Source organism: Equus caballus, chromosome 13 (assembly GCF_041296265.1).
Source record: "Equus caballus isolate H_3958 breed thoroughbred chromosome 13, TB-T2T, whole genome shotgun sequence".
In the NCBI taxonomy this organism is placed as follows: Eukaryota; Metazoa; Chordata; class Mammalia; order Perissodactyla; family Equidae; genus Equus; species Equus caballus.
Window position 1 is genome coordinate 49,058,172 of NC_091696.1, and position 25,185 is coordinate 49,083,356.

General features: G+C 48.7%; 1 protein-coding gene across 1 annotated transcript in view; it reads right to left on the minus strand.

Annotated features, from left to right (window-relative positions):
• Nucleotides 1-25,185, minus strand: part of RBFOX1 (RNA binding fox-1 homolog 1) — a 1,973,933-nt gene that overhangs the window by 1,686,710 nt on the left and 262,038 nt on the right. Inside the window, exon 3 of the mRNA XM_070231058.1 lies at nucleotides 13,867-13,926. Within this exon, the coding sequence (XP_070087159.1) occupies nucleotides 13,867-13,926 (60 nt within the window). The remainder of the gene's footprint in view (nucleotides 1-13,866; nucleotides 13,927-25,185) is intronic.

A 25,185-nucleotide genomic window follows, 5' to 3' on the forward strand; every position in this document is an offset into this window, starting at 1 on the left:
CTCATGAATGAATGAGTAAATGGATGAGTGAATAAATGAACGAATGGGGGACACCTCAACCCCTCGGCATCCACAGCTGGGGCCTCTAACTCGACAACCGCCCTGCATTCCACCTGGACCAAATAACAGAACCACCACAAATACTTATTTAGCCAAAGAAAGGCTGGCTGAGCCAAGGTAAGCAGGAGGAAGGAGAAGGGGATAAGGAGAGAGGAGGAGGAAAAGGATGGGAGAGATTGGGAGCAAGGAGGGAGGGAAGATGAGGAGAGAAGGAGGAGGAGGAAGAAGAGACAGGGGCGGGGGGAGGGGGGGAAGAAGACGAGGAAGAGAGGGGAGAAGGAGAGACAGAGAGGAGAGGAGAGGAGGACAGTGGAGGAGAGGAGGGGAATAGGAGGGGAGCCCATAATCACAGTGGCAGAGTTCCCATAGGAGAATCAAGGGCAATCAGACATGAGTCACTCCGGCTCCGATGCTGTAAGAGGCTAATCTGAGGCAGGCCTTCTCAAGGAGCAGCGTGGGGACCTGCTGACCCACACCCCCCTGACTCATCCTTGCCCAGAGATTAGATTCCTCTCAGGTGGTGCGGGGAGTGGCAGCTCCTGGAAACGGTCGCTAGGTGGCGTGTACTCCTCATCTTCCCTTCCCCAGGTTCCCAGCTGCAGGAACCTGAGGCTCGGACCTCAGGAACAGCGGGAAGGGTCTCAATCACTGATTGATGCCTGAAGCCAGCCCGGGGACCGCAGAGCAGCCGGGTGGCCAGACCCATCACCCTGGGCTGCCCATGAAGTGGGCCCACCCTGTCCCTCTGAAGACAGGGCTCACGTTGGAGACACTCCCTGGAAACATCCTGAGTGGGGAGGGGCGCTGAGTTCAGATCCCGGCTCCACCCCAAAGGCAGTTATAGAACACGTTTCCTGAAGATGCCTCCTCCCTCTCCCCTCGTCTCCATCCTCCCCTCTTCCCCCTGCCTCCATCTCTTCTTCCTCCTCCTCCCTTGCTCCTCATTTCCCCCACCTCCTTGCTCCCAATCTCTCCCCTCCTTTTCAGAGCCCAGTCTCGGGGGGAAAGGAAGTGTTCCCAACCACAGAGTCTCCACTATCTGTTCACACACTGGACATCCACGCAACAAAGAATGTGAAGTGAAAAAAAGCCCAGTGCTTAAAAAACATTGAAGATTCCAGCACTCACTCTAGTGGGCTCCCGCCATGGGGCAGAAACTCAGCCAGGCACTCATAACTAGGGGTTCTTTTTATTAAAGGGCCCCCCCAAAGTTGATTAAGCTTCAGGTCCCACAAAACGTGGATCTGCCCCTGCCAGGCACATACTTAGTGCTCAATTCCCAGTGGCTACCCAACAAGACAGGACGTGCTCCATTTTGCAGATGAAAACACTAAGGCTCAAGAATATCAAGTGGCCTTCTGGAGACCCATGAGAATGGCACTAAGCTGGGACTCCTGCAGCATCCTCAGGACCACGGCCAGCTGCCCTGTCAAAGCGCCATTCCAAGCGACCATCACTGCAAAGATCTGAAGCTGGGAACCCATCTGTCTCTCATCTCTCTTCTCTTCCAAGTATCCTTTGCAGCTCGTGGACCAAACCCCTGTGGCCTCCCTGTGTTCTTTCTCCCCTGTCGTGTCACATGAGTCTATGTGTGTGTTATCGTTTTGTCTAAATGATAAGGATGCCACTGGAAGGAATGTGTGTTTAATTTAATTTGTGTATCTCCACTCACCCATAGCATCTAGCACCTGGGTCTGCATTCAGTAAGGACTCAATAAATGTGTCTTCTTGCTATTGGTACAGCATAAAGGCAGGGGGAAGAGGTGGAGTGTTGACAACTGGAAAATGAGAGTGTTTCAGAATTATGGAGCAAATGAACAGGGAAATGTATCGTCTATAATAAATATACCTCTGAAGAGCCTTAAAAGAAATCAATGAAGCAGAACATCAAAGTCCCAGGGAGTTATAAATCAGCAGCCTGATAGACAAAGGTGCATCCGAAATCATTTAAAGTGCACCAGAAATCATTTATGTCTGAGTAATTAGAACACATTGGAACGACTCGGTGCCATTGAACTGAAATTGAGCAACATAATGTTTATGAAATCCCTGTGGACTCGGGGAAGAAAGCCAGAAAGATAAAGTTGCATTGAAACTTGCCCCCCATCTGTCCAGAGCTGTCTTGGACAGTCCCCAGGGGGGCACCTGGGGGAGATGCAGTTTGTTTTTAACCCGTGCCCAAATTTGCATTTTTCTTCTGGTTTAAAAATGTCTGCAGTCCCAGTTGTTGGCAGAGAAATGCAAGTCCCAGGCTGCGTGGAAGAGAACAGGGTTCCCCATCCGACCCCCACTTTCCAACCAAGAGGGAGTGTTTGATAAGATAGAAAAGACACCTGGTGCATGTGTGAACACAAGAGTTTTCCAAGAGAGGTGGCTTGTCTTAGCAAGGAAAAGGCTGGACTTTCTTCTCAGGGCTCCTACAGGATTTGACATTCCCTCCCAAAGCCCCATTGAGGGGAGAATTGGAGGGAATTGATGGGAGCTGGGACCCTGGAGGGAGGCAGCGGCTAAAACATCCAAGGGAAGCCTGGAGGAGGAGAATGGGAGAGGCAGGAGACTAGAAGGGGAGTTCTGATGCCCATCCGTGAATCCATCCTCTGATGCTGGCTGGAAAACCATAACCCGTCTGCTTTGATTTGGGGAATGAAATAAGGATAAGGCATGAACTTGAACTTGGAGACTTGCAAGGAAGCACCTGGGTATCAAGGACTCTTTCAACCCCTCCGCTCGATGGAACCTGGCCCCATAAACACCACCCCAGTTCAGCCGTGGTACTGGACGCCTTCCTCTCACAAAATGATGGTCTGAACCGGTCCCCGAAACTGGATCTGACATTCCAGGGTCGCTATCAGCTCGTGGATATCTAGGAATGAAAATTCCCAGTTGGGCCATGCCTCCCTCATCCTCTCCCTTATTTTTAGACAAGTTCACCTCAGCCTCTGGGAGTCGTATTCTGGGCTGTCACTGGGCTCTGTCAGCCTGCTGAGCAGATACAGAAGCAAGGGGAAGATACTTGTATGGGTGGGGTGGGGTGATGCTGCAGCCCACATGCAGAGACATGTCTATTCACACTCCTTCTGCCAAGAACTCGGAAGGCTTATATTGGGGCATGCACCTTCAACTGTGCGAATGCAAGCGGACCATGGGCATACGTGCGTTCTGAGACTTTTGAAGGAAGTCACCTGGATGGCAGGTGGAGGTCCTGCTCGAGCCTGAAGGAAGCCAACCACTGCCATGTCACCAGCTGTTTTCCATCCCATGGCCTCTGCAATTCTGCCCCCACCCCAGCTGAGGCCCCTCAAGGGAGCCAGAGGGATCTTTGCAAAATGGAAATCAGTTGACCTCCTTAAAACTTTTCAAGGCATTCCATTGCTTTAAAATAAAGGCCAACATCCTCCCCATGGCCTGGGAGCCCTATGTGGGTTGGCGCTGTCCTGTCAATTCCTTTGGCCTCATCTAGAAAACAGCCACTCTGGCTGACCTCTGACAGAGCTTGGAAATAACCACACCCCTCTGGCCACAGGAACTTTGCACGTCCTGCCCCTCTGTCTGGAATACTCTATTCCCTGTCCTTGCCCTGATCCAGCACTCCTACCTGAGTGCTAAACTCATGAGTTCCCTCTCAGTGGAATGCCAGACATACCCACCATCTAGGCCAGGTTTCATTGTAATAGGCCATCCCAGAGCCGCATTCCTCCTTGTGGAACACTTAGCTCCATCTGTAGATATTCTTTAGTACGATTATCTGCTTAATCTTGTCTCTCCCACTGACTGTAGGCTCTAGGAAAGCAGGCCCAGTTGTGTCTCAGCTCTCCACTACAGCCTCAGCAGCTGCACAGGGCCTAGCACATGGAGGGTGCCCAATATTGGGTGGAGGAGTGAGTAGATGGATGGATAAGTAGATGGGTAGATGGGTGGATGGATGGGTGGGTGGAGGGGGAGGTGGATGGAGGGGTGGGTTGGTGGATGCATGGTTTCTGAGATTGATCATTTTTATCAGTTAGAAGAAGTTGAGGACATCAAAATGCAAAGCTAATGGCTGTTGAAGGGTGAGAAAAGTCAGAGGAGGAGCCAAAGAAAACAGCAGCAATGATGCTGGGGGGGAAGCAGGCCCACCAATCTGTCCATCCATTCACTCACTCAGCCAGAATGAGCTGTGCTCCTACAACGTGCAAGCAAGGGATGGGGTTGCAGTGAGCTGTTGGGGCCACCTCGTGGATGAGCGTTTGGATTCAGGTCATGAGGTCTCACCCACTTTGGCCAACCTCTGGCCTGGAGTAGCATTGGGTCAAACCTGGCTAAACATCTCCAGATGTTTGACACCTGCCAACCTTCCAAGATCATACTGCCCTTTGTCCCCACAATAGGGAAATGCAACCTTGGTGGACAGAAGCCTGGAGGCTGGCCTCCCCTCAGCCTCCAGCAGGCTGACTTCTCTCCAGAGTCAGGGATGGCAGGCATTCACATTCCACTCCCAACTCTGACAAGCGACGACGGACAGAAGTTGGTTCGATGTGTTTTGCTGGTAATGGGATAGACTGATGGCGTATTGAAAATTCACATTTAAAATACATCTCTCCTTTCTGTAAAATGAGGTAGCATCTACCGATCCGAGTAATGAACATTTAACTTAAATCTGAGCCACGGGCTGGAAAGCAAGTGCCCAGGCATGGTCCAGCATGTTCCAGGTGGTCCAGCCCATTTCGATGCACATCACAGAGCCCTCTCCCCACCTCCAGTCATTTTATTTCTTAGCAAAATCATTACTGAGAATATTGAACTACCTTACGGAGACATATTTACTCCCCTTATCTTCCCTCCGTCTCTCTTGATTAAAAGCTATGTGTGATATTTGTAGTCATCAAACATCAATATTTGGCATGGATTTGCAGAATGGAGATGGGGGAGGGGGAGAAAGGAATCTGACCATTTCTATAAAGGGGAAAACCTTGAACAAACAGACTGCATTTCTTATTAGGGGCACTAAAGAGCAGAGACTCATTTCAGAAGGGACCAGCTGGACTGCACCCCAGCAGGCTTTGTGAAACCAATGATCGGGGCTCAAAATTAGATTCCAGATTTCATCAGGAAGGCCAGCTACCTTCAGAGGGTAGGGGAAGGGGGTGAGAATTACACAGCCTGCCTGACAACTGTCAGAGCTGGCTGAGATTGTAGCCCTCTTTCCTAAGGACCAGAGTATAAGTTCAGCCCTCAAATCGGGCAGAGCTGAAATAATAAGAGTTAACCCCTCCCAGTGGCCACCCCTAAGGCTTTACCTATGCTAACTCACTTCATCCTTGCCACAACCTGATTTATCCATTTTACAGACATGAAAACTGTGGCGCAGATGGCTCCAGCGGCTTGCCAGGGCTTATACAGGGGTCAGTGGCAGAGCTGGGAGTCAATGTCTGCAGTGTGGTACCCAAGTCTGTGCACATAACCACTCCACCACCCTGCCCTCCATCATGCAGCCATTCTCAGACCCCGGCACCTCCACGCAGAGCCCCTCTGCCCAGAAGCCACAGCATACTGTGGTTGTGTAAGAGCTGCTGCCATTCCGGAGGCAGAGTCCTTGCCTCAGGCCCCCTCCATCACTCACTAGCTACGTGGCCTTGACCAAGTTAGCGGACATTCAGTGGGGCCCTCTATGAATTGGGGGTGGAGCTAACCACGTCTGCCCCTCAAGGGTATTGCGACAGTTCACAAGAAACGCCTTCAAAGGGCTCAGCACGCGAGTGGGATTCCTATTCCTTGCTGGTGGGGGTGATAATTTGTACAACCATTTCAGAAAACTTCTGGGTCATATCTACTAAAACTAAACACATGTCTATGATATGACCAAACAAATACATCCCTTGGTATATTCCCAAGAGAAATGGGTGCGTATTTCCACCAAACAACAGGGACACGAGTGCACAGAGCCCCAAACTGAAAACCACCCAGATGCTCATCACTGGGAGAATGGATGAATTAACTAGGGTACTATTACACAATGATGTCCTATTCCACAAGGTAAAAAGGAACAGCTACTGATACCTGCAATAATGTGGCTGAATCTCCTCGGGATGCTGTTGAAAGAGAGAAGTCAGATGAATATGGACTGTAGGGCTCTGTTTTATATAAAGTTCACAAATGAGCAAAATCAGTCTTTGGAGGTAAGAATCAGAGGGTAGTTGGGGAGAGGCCATATTGACTAGGGAGAGGCATGAGGGAGCCTTTTGGGGTACCCTACATCGATACAACTTACTCTTTCACTCGCTCATTCATTTTAGCAACAAGCATTTTCTGAGTGCTCGCTGTGCTTTGAGCACTCCCTCAGGACGGGGGTGGGGGAGTGGGGGAGAAGACGGGATTCTTCTTCCCAACCTGAAGTCCGCTGCTACCATTGGAAACCTGTCAGTATCACTGTGTCTCCAGGAGGCACAGCATCCTCAGGGATTTGGAAAAATCACTAAATAGATTTCCCCCTTTTATCTGGCAGAAAGCAGTGGAGAGAAATGGCAGGGATGCTCATCAGAGCAGCAGACCCCTGTACCCACCGTGCCCGAGGTCACGGGAGCCACTTAGCATTTCATCCCGGCAACCCTGGTTCGCTCTAATCAGGATCACGTGGCCAAAATCATGTGTGACAGTTTGAAGGGAAGGAATTTAAGCCTCCATGTCTCCCTGCTGCGAGTATCAGCTTTGTCCTTCTGCTCTTAATGCCGTTATCTCGTCCGCACACTTGGTTTTCTGCCGAGCAGATGCTGTAGAAAGGCATATTAGTGATGAGAAGCAGAGCGTGCCCAGAAGCCTGCGTGTCAAGCTGGTGACCCCTCTGCTCTGGAGGCCTGCTCCAGTGGGGCAGAGGAGCGAAAATGCCCAAGAGGGACCACGGCTTCCTCCAGTCACCCAGCTCCTAAGCCAGGTCCCAGGGAGATCTTTCTAAAATGCAAATTGGATCAAGATAATCGCCAGCTTGAAACCCTTCAGTGGCCCCACACCAATCATAGCCAAAAACTCAACTCCTCACCCACCACGAAGGATGGGGACATGCCTGCTTCTCCTGTCTGTCTCCAACATCCCCTCCTCCAGAATCTGAGCCAGACTTCAAGTTGATGCCCATGCTGGTCTTTCTACTGGAACCCCATCACCCCCACAACTGATGTGACGGCTCATCCTTCAAGGCTCTAAGTGTCACCTCTTCCATGAAGCCTTCTTTGACCACCTATTTGTGCCACCACCAAATTTTGTATCCTGACTCCACTAAGAAGCAATGAGATTGTGCCACAATTATGGGTTTCTTTTTATTCATGGTTAACCCTCCCTTGTAGACGGGGTCTTACTCCTTTGAGGGTGGGGTCTGGGTCTTACTCACCTTTGTATCTTCCAACTCTTAGCAGCAACTGCAATACAGTTTGTTTAAGGGGAGGCAGGTAGAAGGAGGGATAAAGGAGAAGGGAGGGTGAAGAAGGAGGAGGTGAGGAAGAAAGGGAGGAATGGAGGGCAGAGGGCATCTAGTGGATGGAGAGACTCAAGGCAACAAGAGGGATACAGGAAGAATTTTTGGACAAGGCTTTTCCGATGGATCTTAATGGATGATTAGGAATTTGGACAGGTAGATCTACGTGGGGAACTGGAGCAGAGGGGATCACCTGAGCAAGGGCCCACTGTCAAGGAATATGGTGCATGGAGACAGGAGGACCAGGGCTGGAGGAGGGGCAAGATGGGGGCCAAACGCCAAGCCTGGAATCAAAGGAGTCTGCACTCCATGCTCACATCACGTGGAGCTGCCGAAGTGTGCTCAGACTGGGAGAGTCAGGGCCAAACAAGTGAGGCTGACCCATTGGAGAGGGAGAGCCAGGGGTGGAGGACTAGTTAGAGCTGGTTATATAATCCAGGAGCTACATAAGGAAGAAGTAGACCAGAGCAGTGGGTCCACTAGGGAGAGGCCAAGGGGAGAATGAACAAGCTTTGCCGACTTCAGATTGGGAGTAAGAGAGGGAAATGCAAAGCATGCTGGGGGCAGGGAGGATGGCAATGCCGTCGAACATGCAGGAAGAGAAGCAACAGGCGAGGCAGGGCAGCCAGGCAGCTCTGTGTTGGCTGCTGTGTCTCCATGAGACACCTGGCGTTGGGGTGGTAGCCATGCTGCCACTCTCCCCTAATCACTAATCATTATTAATCAATGATGCCAGTCTTTCCTGCTGAAGACAGAAATGGCCTTAGCACCACTCCCATTGGACTGGCATATATAAATAGGTGTTACCTACATCCCACACCTGGTTACAGACATCACAACCTGGGATCAGGGGGTAGAGAGCTGAAAGAGCCCGGCAGACCTACAAGTTACAGACCAAGTCCTCGGAGGGCTGTTGGCAGAACTGGGCGTGAGATCCAGCCCAGAGCACCCAAGCTCCTTCTCATACATTCTCCTGCCTCTTGGAGTGTAAAACGACCACAGGCCTGTCAGCACTCACAGTAATGATGAACCGGAGCATAAACGACAAACAAACCTGCCACAAGAAGAAAATGGCTCCTTTTCTTTTTTTCTTCTAGAACCTGGCATCAGACCTGAGTCAATTCCCAGTGGAAATACAGGCTGGGTGAGTGGGTGTGCATGCACAGGTGTGTGCACAAGGGAACACCACCACGTTCCCTTCCTACAGCTTCATATCCATCCCTCTAAACACGGATCACTTTTGCTAAATTCCAAAAGGTGGCAGCATTCCATTAAATATTCATTTGCTGCTGAGGTGCAGCAGGAATGTCCTACAGAAGTGACGTGGTGAGGAAGTTAAGGTGGTCAGAGGTCAGGAAGGCTGGTGAGTCCAGCATGGATAGGGGGCTGGCCCCCCCCCGGGGGGAGCTGTGAGTCCTTCACTAGGGGAGGAAGAGGAGGATGCTGGAGCCATACATTTGGCCGCAAGACAAGGAGAAAGCTGGAATCATCTCAGGATTTTTCTAAGTGCAGTATCTGGGGTGGACAGACCCACATCGTGCCATATATAATCTCCACTAAAGTGTGGGCAGGACCTGTGACTTGCTTCTAATAGAAAATGTGATGGGGATGCCACTCTTGTGATCACTTTAGGATGTATATACATAACACTGCATCTTGCTGGCATGCTCTAGAGAGAATCTCCTGCTGGCCTGGTGCAAGTAAGCTGGCATAATGTGAACTGCCTGCGAGAGGGCCATGTGGCAGAGAGCTGTGGACAGCCCCTAGGAGCCGAGGACCTCAGTCCTATAAGCACAAGGAACCAAATTCTTCCAACAACCAGTGAGCTCAGAAGGGAACCTCAAGCTCCAGATGAGACCCTAACCCCAACTGATGCCTACAGTGCAGCCTTATGAGACCCTGAGCAGGGAACCCAGCCATGCCATGCCCAGACCCTTGATACACGGAAACTGACATAATAAATGGGTGTTTTAAGCTGCTAAGTTTCTGGTGATTTTTTATGCAGCAAAAGAAAATGAATACAGCACATTTCTGTTACAGAAAAACAGAGGCGTTATGAAATACAGCTCTGGAATGAGGCAGAACAAAGTGGAAATTTGGGCTCTGCCAATTTTTTTCTTTTTAAAAAGATTGGCACCTGAGCTAACAACTGTTGCCAATCTTTTTATTATTATTATATTATTATTATGCTCCCCAAAGCCCCGCAGTACCTAGCTGTGGATTCTAGTTGTGAGTGCCTCTGGTTGGGTGGGCTCTGTTTGTCCAACAGAATCACGAAATGAGAACAGTGCTATTCTTCATGCTGGGGTAGCGTCATCCCCACCCACGTTAGGACATGTTTCCCACGCACCTCTCATCATGTGACCATTTGACCACAGGTGACCCCAGTGTTTAAAGACAGGTATATTTCATCCATCCAGCCTGTCACCTCAACACAACCATCTCAGCTGGTATCTCAGCAAAGACTCCCAATCTGCCCTAATACTCAAGGAAAGCGTGGCCGTCTCAGATGTCTTGAGGGGCAGAAAGGCTGGTCTTCATCCTGGCACCCTCCAGTGGGAGCCTTAAGGTAATTCTGCTCAGGTGTGATTTCCACCTCACCTGCTGCTCCAGACTCAACCCCACGTCTGAGATGTTCCCAGAAATGCTCCTTGCACCACTGAGCAGAACCAGGCAGCCTTACCCTCTGCTCAACTCAGCTCTGGGAAACAGCAGAATCCCAGTCAAGTCCCAGATTCTGAGCAGGTCCCTCTCCTCTGAGACTCGGTTTCCTCACCTGTGAAAGGGGGGGTTAGTTCTTCCCTCCTTGGGATGCCTGGGGTGGGTAAACGAAATGCATTTGAAACCCGAGCACAATAATGCTAGCTCTCATCATCATTATTATGTTCTTGTTCTGGGTGCAAATGAATCTCATCTGCTATATCCAGGAAAGGCCCTTCCTGGGAGGCGGTACCACAGGGGAAAGCTGGAGGCCAGAAAGTGGAGAGCTGGCTGGCAGCACAGAGCCATGAGTGGGAAGAGGGTTGGAATGCCAGGGCCTGAGGCATTCTGCCTCTCGGGCAGCCAAGGACCAAAAAAGTCCGACTCTAGACCCTGATTCAGTCTTCTAAGGCTTGTTTTCACTCCTCCAAGGGGACTGCAGCATTTCTATGACAACTGAGAACGAAACTTTAATAAAATGCCATCAGTTGTCCTGGAAACCTCTCTTAACAGCCCAGAACTCACTGCTTAATTTTATAAATAGTCATTATCAATATTGTTATGATTACTACTACTATCAAAGAAAATAGCCACTCACTGTAAAAAAAAAAAATCAAACAAAACCACAAGAGTCCAAAGAAAAATGCAAAACCTACCAATTTAGTTGCATTTCCCATCTGCCTTTCTGACATCTCTCTCTCTGCATTCAGACAAAGGGAGATATGTGAATATAATTGCACATAATTGGGATCATATGATATATGCTGTATTTCTCACTCAACAATATGTCATGAGCATCTTTCCAAGTTAATAAACATAAATCCTCACCACGAAATTCTAGCAGCCGCTTAGAATCGGACTTTGTGGATGCATGTGATTTACTTAAACAATTCCTTATTGATGGAGCTTGAGGCCGTATGTTTTTTATTATTATTATTTTTTGCTACTACAATCATCTCTCAACAAATAAACAGACACAGCTTGTCACACTCGTATAAACATCCCCACGGTGTAAATTCCTAGAAGTGTGATTATGGGATCAAAGAGTGAACACGTTCTACGCTTCGAAACATGTGAGATAAACTGCTTTCCAGAATGGTTGGTCACCATATGCTGCCAGCAGCAGAGGTCACAAAAATGACTGCTTCTCCCTCTGACACATCAGGTTGGGAGGTTGACCCGTGGATTGCAGCCAGAAGGACCCAGATCAGCTGCACCGTGAAGGTCGGGGATGGGGAAGGAGAGGAGGCTTAGGGTCTTTGCATCTTCACAGCATGAATCTCAGCAAACCTCTCAAATTCTGCAGCCTCTGGTGGGGAAACAAGTCAGGGTAGTATCTTTGCTTCTAGTAGAGATCCCATCAGCCTTAATTAGGTGGTGCCAGAGACTGGGGAATACCAAACCCAACCCAACCAAGCTGAAAATCCAGGGGGCGTTCTTCTGAGCTCCTGGAAAATGGAGAGGTTGCAGCCACCTTTGGTCCTATTGTGGGCAATGAGCACTCGAGGTGGGAATTTCCTTCCCGCTTTTCTAACAAGTTTCCCTTTAAAAGTTTCTGCACCCCACACCACCAGCTGCAACACTCTTTGGTAAATCACGTTCCTGCTCCAGCCTTCATTTTCCCATCTGCAGAATGGGTTTCCTATCTTTGTTTTCTTTTCATAGAGCGGGTGTGAGGTTACAAGGATCCCATGTGGAGCTACAAGACATAGTTTTTTAAGATTATGAAAAGTGTGGTAGCCAACTTCCAAAGTGGCCCCAATGATGCCTCTTCTGTGTATTTTCATCCAGGTAGAGTCCCCAACCATAATTTCATCAGGGTTGGTTTGCATGAAGGACACACTACAACAGAGGGGACTGCATGGGACTTCTGAGGATAGGTTATAAAACGTGGTGTGGCTTCTGCCCATTCTCTGTCTCTTAAATTTCTTACCCTGGGGAAGCCACCAGCCATGTCATGAAGATGCTCAATGAGCATCTTTATGGAGAGGTCCACACGGGAGGAGCTGAGGCCGCCTGACAAGAACAATCTAGGTGAGCCATCTTGGAAGTGGCTCCTCCAGCCCCAGTCAAGTCAAGCCTTCAGATGATGGCAGCCCCAGCTCATGAGAGACCCTGAGCCAGGACCATCCTTCAAAGCCACTCCCAGATTCCTGACCCACAGAAACTGAGTGATAATAAACTTGTCCTTTTAAACCACTAAGGTCCAGGGTAAGAGATAATTAATGTTCTTTCCTGATCCATGAATCATTTGCCCATCTACAAAATGAGGAGAGTGTTTCACAGACTTGGTGTGAAGCTACAAAGCTGTGCCCCAATGACAGAGGGGGTCCCAGGGTGAGTCCAGGCTGCGTGACCTTGAGTTTTGGTTTCCTCATCACAAAATGAAGAGAGAAACAGCACTTACCTTACGGGATCATTGAGGAGACTTAAAGAGAACAGAGATGAAACACTTGGTCAACTGCAAAGTGGGACAAGAAAGTCGATGGTGTGGTTGTCATTTCTCACCATCTTTCCTCTTCTTCCTCCTCTTCTCAGCAGCTCAGATGAATGTCTCTTTCAGGTGATCAGCAATGAGTTGATAATAAAAACCCAGCCCCTCAAAGTCATTTTGGGGGAACAGACAGAGGCCAAGAGGTGGGTCCTTACAGAGTCCACTTTGCACTGGGTATCAGCATAGATTGGGGCATAAGGCAAGGGAAGCATGCCAAATATAGACACACACAAGGACACTTCCCAGGGTCGAGGGGAGATCTTTTGATAAAAGAATTGACTGTCAGCCATTCACTTACCACTATCGCAATGTCTTGCCCTATCTGCCTTCTTATTATTTCCATATTACATTTTTCTTTAAGTCAACTTACTTACCTAAATATATTCAAAAGAAATTTTATATGACCGCTGTAAATGGAAAGTCAGTATTGCTTGCTATAAAGATAATCATAAAACCAAATACAGAACGATTAAAACAAAACAACCACCACAGTCTATGTGCCCCTCGAGATCATCTCACAGTCACCAGCAATACACAAATAGACCCCACTGTGGGGACGCTTCACCCAGTTACCACATCCCAGAGAGTCTGGACAGGAGTGTTTTGGGAAGCGTAAGTGCAGGGAGCATGTCTGCCGCTGTAGGCCTGGACGACAGATGGGGGATGCACAGGAACCCACACCTAGCACCATCCACAGTCATACACCCCCATGACCCCAGTCCAACGCTATGATGCAAGGGCCCCGAAACACTCAGTCAACATTGCTGTCCTTACCATGGGGACAATCAAATGATGTTAAACTTCCTTCCCACTTTCCCAGTACCCTGGGGTCTGTCTTCACATCAAGAAGTAAAGAGACTAGCCCGTGGCCCCTCCACCAGTCACTGTTCCCCCAGATCTATTCCCCAAGCAGACCCGGCCCTTCTCAGAGGGAGCCGCTCAGCTTTCACATCATGTACCAAAGGCCGAGACTCTGGCCCCAGGTGTTTCCTAATAGAAATTCCGTGAGCGCTTGGGAACCTTTATTCCCATCAAATCCAGTTACTTTTCCAGCAAGATCAGCTTCAGGTAAAAACCACTCCCGGTGATTGATGACGGAGACCGAGGAGGCTGGAAAGGGTGCAAAAGGAGTTTCAAATTCTAATCGGTTCAGCGACACGCTTCTACTTACCGAGTCTGGCGGACTGTTCTTGGCACTGGAGAGGAGAGCTGAGTTTTCAGATGGGCAGTCCTGGCCAAAACAAAAACAAACACAGGTGGAGGAGCCCAGGTTGAGGACGAAATTCTAATTTGGAGTAACCCAGTTGAACATGATCCCTTAGTCTCTCGCCACAGTGCTGTCTGTCTCCCCGCCCCGTCCTCGAGGGGCCCACACCTGCACTGCCCAGCACGGCCCCCACAAGCCATGACGGCCGGTCTAAATTGAAATGCGCCGTGAGTATAAATTACACACTGGATTTTGAAGACACTGACGGAAAAGAAAAAGGAATGTGAACTCTCTCATTAATATTAATATTTCATTAATGGTTTCATATCGATTACATGTTAGAATGATAATATTTAATAATATATAAGAATTAAGTATATTATTATATTTAAATATATATTATGAATATTTAAAATAAAATATATTGTTACAATTAATTTCATCTGCTTCCTTTTACTTTTTAATGTGGCTAGCAGGAAATTTCAAATTGCATACGTGGCTCTCGTGAGGCCTCTCTTAGGCAGCGCTGGGCTAGATTTCTGCTGTAGTGTGGACACAGGCGGTCTTCGGAGAGCCACACCCACTACCCTGTTACCAGGTTTCGGGTTGACTTTTTCTTTTTCTGAGGAAGATTAGCCCTGAGCTAACATCTGCTGCCAATCCTCCTCTTTTTGCTGAGGAAGACTGGCCCTGAGCTAACGTCCGTGCTCATCTTCCTCTACTTTATATGTGGGACGCCTACCACAGCATGGCGTGCCAAGCAGTGCCGTGTCCGCACCCAGGATCCGAACCGGCGAACCCTGGGCTGCCAAAGTGGAATGTGCACACTTAACCATGGAGCCACCAGGCCAGCCGTCAGGTTCTTTTCACTGTGTCATGTCGACAACAGCTCGTGTCAATGGAACACCTACAGTGCTGAGTGCTTAGTACTCTTCCTGAGTTTTCCACTAGGATGTGAGAAGAAAGTCTCTATCTCAGCCCCATTTTATGGGTGCAGAAACACAGGGAGGCGAGAACCTGTCCAAAGCAGCTCATCAGGGATGCAGAGAGCCGGGGCTTGGACCAAGGTGTTCGCGGATGGATGAGAATCACAGCGAACTTTTCTCCCTCTGATGCCTTTATCCACTTCCCCCTGGAAGCCTGTTACAGTCGGTCACCATCCAACTCTGGGGAGCTGCCCCCCACCCCAAAAGGGCCCACAGGGCCTAACGCTCCAACTTTTCTTTCTCACTTCCCACCGCCCTCCCACCAGCCGGGCCCTCCCGTCTCCACATCCCTGAGCCTAAGGTCCCAGGGGCCAGCCTCCTACTCCGCTGACCACCCCTCGTTGTGCCCTACTTCCACTTTGTGTTAACCAGCAGGAGCACAGGGAGCCTTCACCCCCGGGAGACGGAGACGCCACCAGCTCAGGCTGCTCCCCCAGAAGACTTTTCCTGCCCTTCCCGCCCCCTTTAGACCTTGTCATACCCCGTAACTGTGCATGCACCTGCCTGCTCCGGCAGCTGCCCGGTGTTCAGCACAGTCCCTGTGTTATCCTGAACAAAGCAGCCAACTCCACACCAACACCCGGTGCCCGCTTCCCCCTCCCCTTGACAACAGCGAGAAGCACACATATAGGTTCTAAACCAGACGGGGCAGAGGGAAACAGAAACAAGGTAAGAGATGAGGACTCTCAAAGAGAGGCTCCCAGAGAGCAGCGGTAGGTGGCATTAGAATGTGACGTTCTTTGCATAAAAATGACCTTTAAAGGGTTTATCCTTCAGGTTTACAGAAGGCCAAGATGAGGGCCAGTTAAAGCTTCCTGAGCAATGGGCAGAAGGGGACCCGGATTCCCAGGGACGGAGCCAGTAAGACCCACAGGACCCCCGGCTGTGAAAGACAGGCGGGCGGGGTCAGCAATCTAAATGTTGGCTGGGCCACCTGGGCCCACTCACCCTAAAACGTCCTGATCACAAGGCTGTGATGCTCCCTAAGTCTGGATGCCGAGAAGAAAAGGGCGTCTGAGGAGCCTACGAGGCCAGATGGTGGCCCCAAGTGACCACAGACCACACCCACTTCCACATATCATGGGGACTGCATTTTCCAGAGCGAAAAATCAAAATGACTCCTGAAGTGTGGACTGACCAGAAAACATAACATATTCCATCCAATCCTGTGGATTTTTATCATCTCCAAGAGCTAGAGAAGATCTTTCTAATTATGACCCCAAACCTAAAAAGCCACAAAACAAATGATAAAAATTCTAAATAATCAGGTTTTCTGTATGAAAAATAATACCATAAACAAAGTGAAAGGCAACAAAGGATAACATGAAAAAATTATAACTCAGAGGAAAAAAACAAGCAAAAGAGATGTACAGACAGTTCACAAAGGACATGGTGATGCAAATGTCTGTTACACACATTAAGAGATCCTTGACTTCACACATAATAAAAGAAATGCAAATTGAGATGATGTATTATTTTTTACTGAGATTGGCAAAGACAAAAGTTGGACAAAGTATCAAGGTCGTAAGAGTATAAGAAACATGTATCCTTGTACGCAATGGAATTAGAAATTGGTCAACATGGTAAAAGTTGATAACATTTGAACTAGCAATTCCATTTCTTGGAATTTCTGCTATAGAATGTCTGCACATGTGGAAAATGACCAGTGCCAAGGAGATTCACTGAAGCATTTTTTTGGAATTACAAAGTATTTGTTGCTAGATAAATATCAATTTCCACTCAGAGACCAAGTAAATAAGTTATGATGCATCTAGATACCCTCAGGGAGGATACTGAGAAAGCTTGATAGAGAAAGAGAGAGAAATACAGGAAAGCACAGAGTGGTATGCATAGCATGCCACAATCTGCTCACTGTTTTAGAATATATGCATATGTAGCATATGCATTGAAATCTCTAGAAGATAGATAAGAAACTGGTTTAAAAAAAAAAAAAAGGCTGATTTTGGAGAGAGAAACTCATTGACTGAGCAGAATGGGGAGGAGAGAAACTAATTTTACTCTTCTGACTCCTGAATTGTGTACTCTGGGCGTGTATGATGGATTAAAAATTTTATCTTAAAATTTTAACTTTATTTTGAAAAGAAAACAGTTCAAGAGACTAGCAAATGGAAAACTAGCAGAGCCCTTTGCATAGGGATCCATCGCTTGACATTTTTTGAAAAAAAATTCAGTTTGCATAATGTGGCGAATGATTTGGGGTCACTGTGGAGGACAGTAGCCCTGTCGGTGTGTTCTGAATACAGAAATGTTACATTAGGGAGAATATTTTAATGGTTTTGACCAGGAAATTCAAGTAACAGGCACACAAGCTACACCGGCCCCTCTTGTGCCCAGGGCAGGCAGTACTAATCGAATGCTGCCTTTTCCTGCTGAGCCTGGATGCCATCTCAGGATCCATCCTGACACAGAAATGATACCCATCCCCCTGCACTGCCACACCAGCTGAAATCAAATCCAGTCCCTGGGTGGGGTAGCCACATGGCAAAGCCCGGAATCCTGGAAGCAGGGGCTCCATTCACATGGCTCCTAGGCAAGCCCACCTGGGTCTGGGGACTAGTTTATGTCACCAGCATTTCATCACGAGAGGCAGCGACGCAGCCAACTTCCCAAGGTGCATCTTCTGAAAACGCCATCTGGGCCCCACCTGCCACCCCGGACTCAAGTGACCCAGAGCCCCTCTGAGAAAATGTGGGTTAACCTGCAACAAGGAACTCAGGCAGCCTCGTTTCCCCCAACTTAAAAAATTCCGTGTAAATGTCAGACTACGCTCTTCAGTCCTCTGCTTTTAAAAGGAGAGATAAAATTTACCTCCTATTCCCAGATGTTGAAATCTCTGCTTCTCCCCAGGGCAAAGAAATCAATGTGAGTAAGCTCCGTATTTTTTTTTCCCCTGGAACAAGACCACTTCCAGCAATTTATTTGACTGACTATGCCTTCTATTACCATGTAAATTGTTTCAGACTGCTGGAAAAAAAAAGTATTAATCTCCTCTCAGTAAGTCATAAAATAAAGAAATCAATTTCAAGGTCAATTTAGCCCAAATAATACCTGCTGCCCTTTTTTGTAACGTGCAGACTCCTCCGAAACGCTAGGCTGTTGTCTAAGGCATCAATACGCCGCTATGGAAAACTGGGTGTTCCACATCAGTCAGGGCAGCCCCAGGGGAGACACTGCTCCATGGGCTAATGGCTCTGGCGTAAATTTGGGAAGGATAGGGTTAACAGGACTTGGATAAATGACCCGTCTGCAGGCTAGGGCAGGGAAGTAGAAGGAGAGCTGCAGCAGGGGTCGGATAGAATTGGGTTCAAGGGGAGAGTCTGGCTGATTTGCTGTGTGACTCTGGGAAAGTTACTTAGCCTCTCTGAGCTTCTGAGTCTATATCTGTAAAATTACTTAAAATAAAATGAGGGCTAGGTGACGAAGGGCTAGGACCCTTCAACCCAGTCCATTGTGGACTTTGTCAAAAGTTAGACACTCAGGGCAACTATCCTAGATGTCCAGATTTATGTAGCTACCCTTCTTCAGGAGACAGAGGAGTGTAGTACTTAAGGAAACAGGCTCTGGAGTCTGACTGCCAGTGTCCAAATTGTCTTTCTTCCACTTGGGAGCTACATGACTTGGGACAAGATACTTAACCCCTGGTCCCTGAGTTTCTTCATGTGGAAGAAGGACGTTGCCCATTTCGAGACGGAGAGAAGGACCACACTCAGTTAGTGGATGAGTAAACTGGGCTCAGGGAAGGGAAGTCAGTCACCTGAGGCTGCACAGCTTAGAAGAGGCAGCTCCAGGTCTGAACCCTGGAACTGCTGCATCCAGAGCCATCCCGCCAGCCCCTCGGCAGCGCTGCCCATCAGTTTTGCTGGCCCAGAGGGGAAGGCGTCTGGGAAACCCCAGAACAGCAGGCAGGGTATCGCACACACAGGAGACTCCCTCACAAACCCTGCGGGTGAATGAGACATCTCCACAGCACGCTCCTATCTCCTCTGCCAGCACCCCACAACCCCACCCAGGAAGAGGTCACAGAATGGGGCCAGCAGCTTCTCCCGGCTGGTCCAGGACCCAGGAGACTGGGGAAGCCCATCTTTGGGACCCCTCCCATCGGTTTTCTCCCCACCCCACCCAGCCCTGGCCTTATCTGACCGATGGCCTCACATAGCATTCATTTTTTCAACAATGTCCAGCAGATTAACAGGTGCCCATAGGAGGCCACGATATCCAGATGGCCCCAAACCCTCCTCTCTTGGTTTCTGCAAAAGGCAGCCCCATACTCCTACCTCCCCACCCAGTCAGCTACCAGGCCCCACCGCTTCCGCTGTGAGATGCCTCCACCTGGGGATGCCTGTCCCACTTGGCGTCCCAGATGCTCGTCCCTGAACTCACATCACTGTCATTGCAGTGGCTCCCCTGACCCCACCTTCCCTTCCCTACAGTCCACTCTCTACTCCGCAGCCATAGGGTTTGTCTTCAAGCACAAACTGGTTCAGGTCACTCCCGCTTAAAACACCCTCCCAGCCTCCTGTGTCGCTAGAACATGGCAGACTGTCGCCCACGGTTTACATGGAATGCATCAAGAACCACAGACTTTAAACATGTCTCTTGGTTGTGGAGACACCAACCAGACTGCATCCGATGATGCTAACGCTGATGCAGCTGCAGAGGAAGCGCCCAGACCTCCTGGGACATAAGGCAAGATAAGCACAAGCACAGTTAACCGAGCATTGACTGCCTGCTTCAACGTATGATCGCACAGCCGGTGAACCGGCACGAGCTGGAAGGGGACTTGGGCTCTGTGCCACGCTTCCCAGTGACTTTTTTTAAAAACAGCTTCATTGAGATGTAATTCATATATACAATGCACTCATTTATAGTGCGCAGTTCAAGGGTTTTTAGTGTATTCACAGATACGTGTGACTATCCCCACGGTCACTTTTAGAACATTTCATCACCTCAAAAAGAAACCCCATACCCCTTAGTTATCACCTGCTCCCTCCCACCATCAAAACCCCCCCAGCCCCAGGCAATCATTAATCTGTATCAATTTGCATGTTGTGGACTTTCACATACGTGGAATCATACAGTATGTGGTCTTTCGTGACTGGCGTAATGTTGTCAAGATTGACCCAAGTTGTAGCATGTGGCAGTAGTTCATTTTTTTATGGTTGAAAAAATATTGCTCTGCATGGATGGACCAGATTTTGTTTATCCATTCACCTATTGATGGATATTTGGGTTGTTTCCTCCTTTTGGCTATTGTGAATAATGCCACTGTGAACATTTGGTACAGGTTTTCATGTGGACATGTGTTTTCAATTCTCTTGAGCATACACCTAGGAGGATATAGGAATATGGAAATTGCTGGGCCCCATGGTAACTCTGTTTAATCATTTGAGGAACAGGCACACTGTTTTCCAAAGCGGCTGCACCATTTTACACCCCCACCAGCAGTGTCTGAGGGTTCCAATTTCTCCACATCCTCATCCACACTTGTTCTTACCTGTGTCTTTGATTCCAGCCACCCGAGCGGGTGTGAAGTGGTATCTGATTGTGGTTTTGATTTGCATTTCCCTGATGACTAATAACGTTGAGCATCTTTCCACGAGCTTGTTGGCCATTTGTATATCTTCCTTGGAGAACTGTCTATTCAGATCCTTTGCCCCTTTTTAAATTGGGTTGTCTTTTTATAATTGAGTTATAAGAGCTCTTTACATATTCTAGATACAAGTCCAATATTAGATATATCATTTGCAAACATTTTCCCTCATTCTTTGGGCTGTCTGGTCATGGTGAACAATGTCTTATACTAAACCTACGCCTGCTACAGATAAACAACCAATGAGGCATTTCATGGCCCCTTTCCAGAGCTTTCTATGCCAGCTGTCTTGGGGGGGTAGGACTTGGACATATGTTTTGGGGCCAGTATTCAACCGGCTCAACACACGAACAGAAAATGCCAGGACTTGACCCCACACGAATGGAGTCAGACTCTCTGGAGGTGAACTGGGGGTTTGGTAATTCTTAAATCCCCCCAGGAGATGACAGTGTGCAGCCAGGCCGTGGACCACTGGTCTTAGCCCTGAGTAAATGCTGTGGTGGCCCTGGAGGGGGCTGTCTTTTGAGGTGTCAAGGTCAGCCCACGGGATGCCAGGACATCTGCAAGTGCTGGTGCCATATTCCCCATCGTGAGATCCTGTAATTCTCGGTCACCAGGGCAGCTCCTAAACCTCCGTGTGCTTCTCCAAAGAGATGCAAGCGAATCAAGACCCGGGATTCTCACAAAGGACAAAAGAGCTGAAAGCAGAGGTCAGCCAGGGATCCGGGACAATGTCTGCAAAGTTTAAAAACCCCCACAGAGGTAAAGGGTGGAAACAATGCGAGTATCCATCAACGGATGAACAGATATCCATGCAATGGAATATTATTCAGCCATAAAGAGAAATGGAGTTCTGATTCATGCTACAACGTGGGTGAACCTTGGAAGTATTACAGTAAGTGAAATAAGCCAGATACAAAAGGCCAGGTATTGCACGATTCCAATGGCATGAAATATCCAGAATAGGCAAATTTGTAGAGACAGAAAGTAGACAAATGGTTTCGAGGGGCTGGGGGAGAAGAGAAGAGGAAAGAGCTGCTTAATGGCTATAGGGAATTTTCGTGGGGAGGTTACTATGTTTTGGAACTAGATAGAGATGACGGTTGCACAATATTGTGAAAGCACCAAATGCCACTGAATTGTTCACTTCAAAATGGTTAATTTTATCTTACGTGAATTTTACCTCAAATTTCGTTTTAAAGAACGGACCAAAAAAAAAAAAATCCCGACAGACCCATACTTCTATCACTCTTTTGGTGTCTTGACTGGATTTCTCTTTTCAAATAAAAATAAATATATAAAACCACAGACTTCTACACACATCTGTACAATCAAGAGAAGCTTTCTCCTCTATTCATCTCAAAAGCCATTAAAATTAATAGGGTCTGTATCAGGGATGTCTAGTAGAGTTACTGATTCACTGAATCAAGAAACAAGTATGAGCGAGAGCAGAAATGCAGTCCCTCCAACACAATGCGAATTTCAAACTCACGTAAGTGAGTGAGATGCGGTCAACTACGGCCCTGTCCTCCTCACCCATCCCAGGTGCAGGGATGGCCTCTGATACCCAAGGGCAATGGACTCTCAGGAGAAGAACAGCCCACCTGCCCATGCTGTGCTGCCAGGCAAGGGGAGATTTTTGAGAAGAGAAGCTGGAGAGAGCCAATAAAAACTAGTCTGGGAGAGAAACAATGTTTCATCATCGTGCCCTTGCGAGGAAACTTAAGGCACGAAAAATGTCCATTTGCACAAGAGCAACAGTATCTGAAAGAGATGTCATGAGATGCGGGAAGACGGGCACACAGAAGTCTGCAAAAGAGTCGGGAGATGCAGCATGGAGAGAAAGGAGGGCATTAGTGACGGAAGATGAAACTTGGACACATTCCTGGCTCGAGATGCTGAACACAAGCTCTCAAGTTTTCCCAAGGACAAGGACGGCGGGGAGCTGGTGATGGAGACGTGGGTTATTACAGGAGCTTTTGCAGAATGAAGTCAGGGAGAATGGCAAAACAAGTGAAGCGTTAAATAAATACTTCCTGAATGGAGTCATGAGGGAGAACGCTAAAATTAGGATGTCTGACAAGGGCCTTTTATCCAATCTGCCCAGGATTTCTTCAGGGTTCCTGAGAGAGAAGTTGTCAGTAACCCGCGTGACATCACGGGCCATTTATGCAGAAATGGGATGGTTGGAGCTCAGAGCACTAATCAGAGAGATGTGGACTGGATTCCAAGGGACCAGGGGTGCCTGGGGCAGACTTGCTCTCTCTGAACCACTCCTAGAGACAAGTCCCTGAGCAGGAAGAGGCCACCAGCCAGAGCATCGCTACATCAGAGGTTAGGAGCTGGGCTGTAGATTAAAGCAGCCCAGTGCTGGAGACCCTGCTCCATCTTTGAGTAGATGCAGGACCTTGAACAACTCACTCGATTTCCCCAAGCCTTGGCTTTCCCATCTGTAGAACGGGGTTAACAGCCTTCATGGTAGGAGGCTGTTAAACGAGATGATTGTAACGCCCAATAAATTGCCCTGTCATCGTCCCATTATACAGAGAGGAAAGTGAAGTGGGTACATGATATTCATGGATGTCCCTAATCTGTGCATCGGCTTCTGCTGTGCAAGTGGCATTCTGTGGCAAGAATTTTTTTTGAATCATGTCGCCTGATCTCTACAACAACCCATGAGGCTCAGGAGCCACACTGGATCTCTCCCTAGCTGTGTGACCTTGGGCACGTCACATAACCTCTCTGCACCTCAGTGTCCTCCTCTGATAATGGGGACAATTATAACATCTTTCTCAGAGGGCTGCTGTGAGTTGGTACGTGTAAAGACCTGAGAACAGAGCCTGGCACGGACTCAACAAACGTGCCTATCAATGTCATCACTGATATTAGCTTATCACACAAATGAGGCCCAGAGAGGGCAAGCAAATTGCCCAAGGACACGCAGCTGATAAGGGAGACTGTCTGACTGCACCTTCCTCTCTTCTTTCCTTTGTGTCACTTAACAGGCACTTGGAGCTTAACTGGTGACCACCTCTTCCAGGAAACCCCCAGAGCCACCTGCGACACAGCGCAGTGTCGGTTAAGACGATGTGCTTTGGGCTCAGACGAGCCTGGGTTCAAGTCCCAGTCCTGCTCTGACTTCGACATGTGACCCTGGAAGTTTGTTTGACCTCTCTGGTCTTGGTTTCCTCATCCTTAAGCAGCGGGGGTTGGAGGTGGGGGGTCATTATAACACATCCGTTCCTCATTATGCAGTAATGAATCATGCTTTCTGCTGGCCCTGGTCCAGTGCCCATGTGGAAGGTGAGACACCGATTCTGCTGAGCTGGGTCATCGCCTCCCTTCACTCAGCTGCTCCCGAGGCCTCGCTGAGAGAGCCATTCCTCCTCGTCAGCCCGTCTCCACCCCGTGCCCCGCATCCCGTCTGTCTCCACGGCCAGCCAACAGGAACATCTTTGTGGGAGTGTGGTCTGATACTCAGGGGGCCCGGTGTGAGCCAAGTGCCCTGCGTTAGGGCTCCCTCGAGACTGCCTCCCTGCAGAAGAGGGAGCCGTCAGCTCTTTTAACAGTGAAATAATTGCAAGTTTGAATGTGGATTTGATGCCGAACAACTGCAATTAGAAGCCACCTTCTGTTCAGAACAACTGCTGCTTAAATATAATCCCTGCCTCGTGCGTAAACCCCAAATGAGTTTCTCGGTTTCGCTTTCACTACACTTCGTTGTCTGTGTCAGAGTGTCCTCGGTTCCCGTCCTCAGCTCATGCTGCTTCCCAATTCTCAGCGGCTTCTCTCTATTCCTGGGCAAAGTCCAAATGCCTTATGTGGTTGTTGCACAAAGTCTGCCCCCTCCCCTCACTTCTTCCTCCTCTTCCTCCACTCTTGACCCTCTCTGTCACTCTCTGAGCTCCAGCTGTACGTGCTATCACCCCGGCTTGGAAAGCTCTGTAGCTCCATTCTGCTATTGAACTCCTACACATCCGTTAGGTCACAGTCCAAACAGCACTTCCTCCAGGAAGCCTCCTGTGATGTACCACACTGGGTAAGAAACCCCTGTGACATACCCTTGCAGCATCGTGTACATTGTGCCACTTCCTAAAGCTTGTGATTATTGATTTGCATTAGTTTGACAATTATTAAGTGGATGGCTGTCTCCCCCACAGAACTATGTGTCCCATCCATGTCCCATGGATGCTGCTTTGTTCCACCCCTGTACAGCCCCCAATGGTATACAGCAGGTACTCAATAAACGTGTTGCAACACAGGGCCTGTCTCTTAGCCATATTTCTGTTCCTCATAAAACTTAGCACATAGAAAGTGCTCGGTCTGAACTGGCAGCATTGTTAAGCAGACTCATGATTAAGCTCCTATTTTTGTTTGTCAGAAAATTGCAAACACGAGTCCAGGGCAGCCCTGCCTGGTCCTCCTTTGCATCCGGTCAAGTGCAAGTGTGGGTACTTGCACTTAGAAGTCTTTCCATCTTGTTAAAAACCCTCCCAGCCCTGCCCATGCTGACACGCCTGGAATCACCACACCCTGCAGGTCTTGGAGGAGGAGGAGTTGAGATGAAGGAAATGCCCCTAGCTTGGCCTGTCCTCCTGCTCTGGGAGTCTGGGAAGGGCCTGTCTCAAGGTATACCGTACCAGGCTCCACTGTTTGAGGAGTGAAATCATGAGACTGGTTAGGACA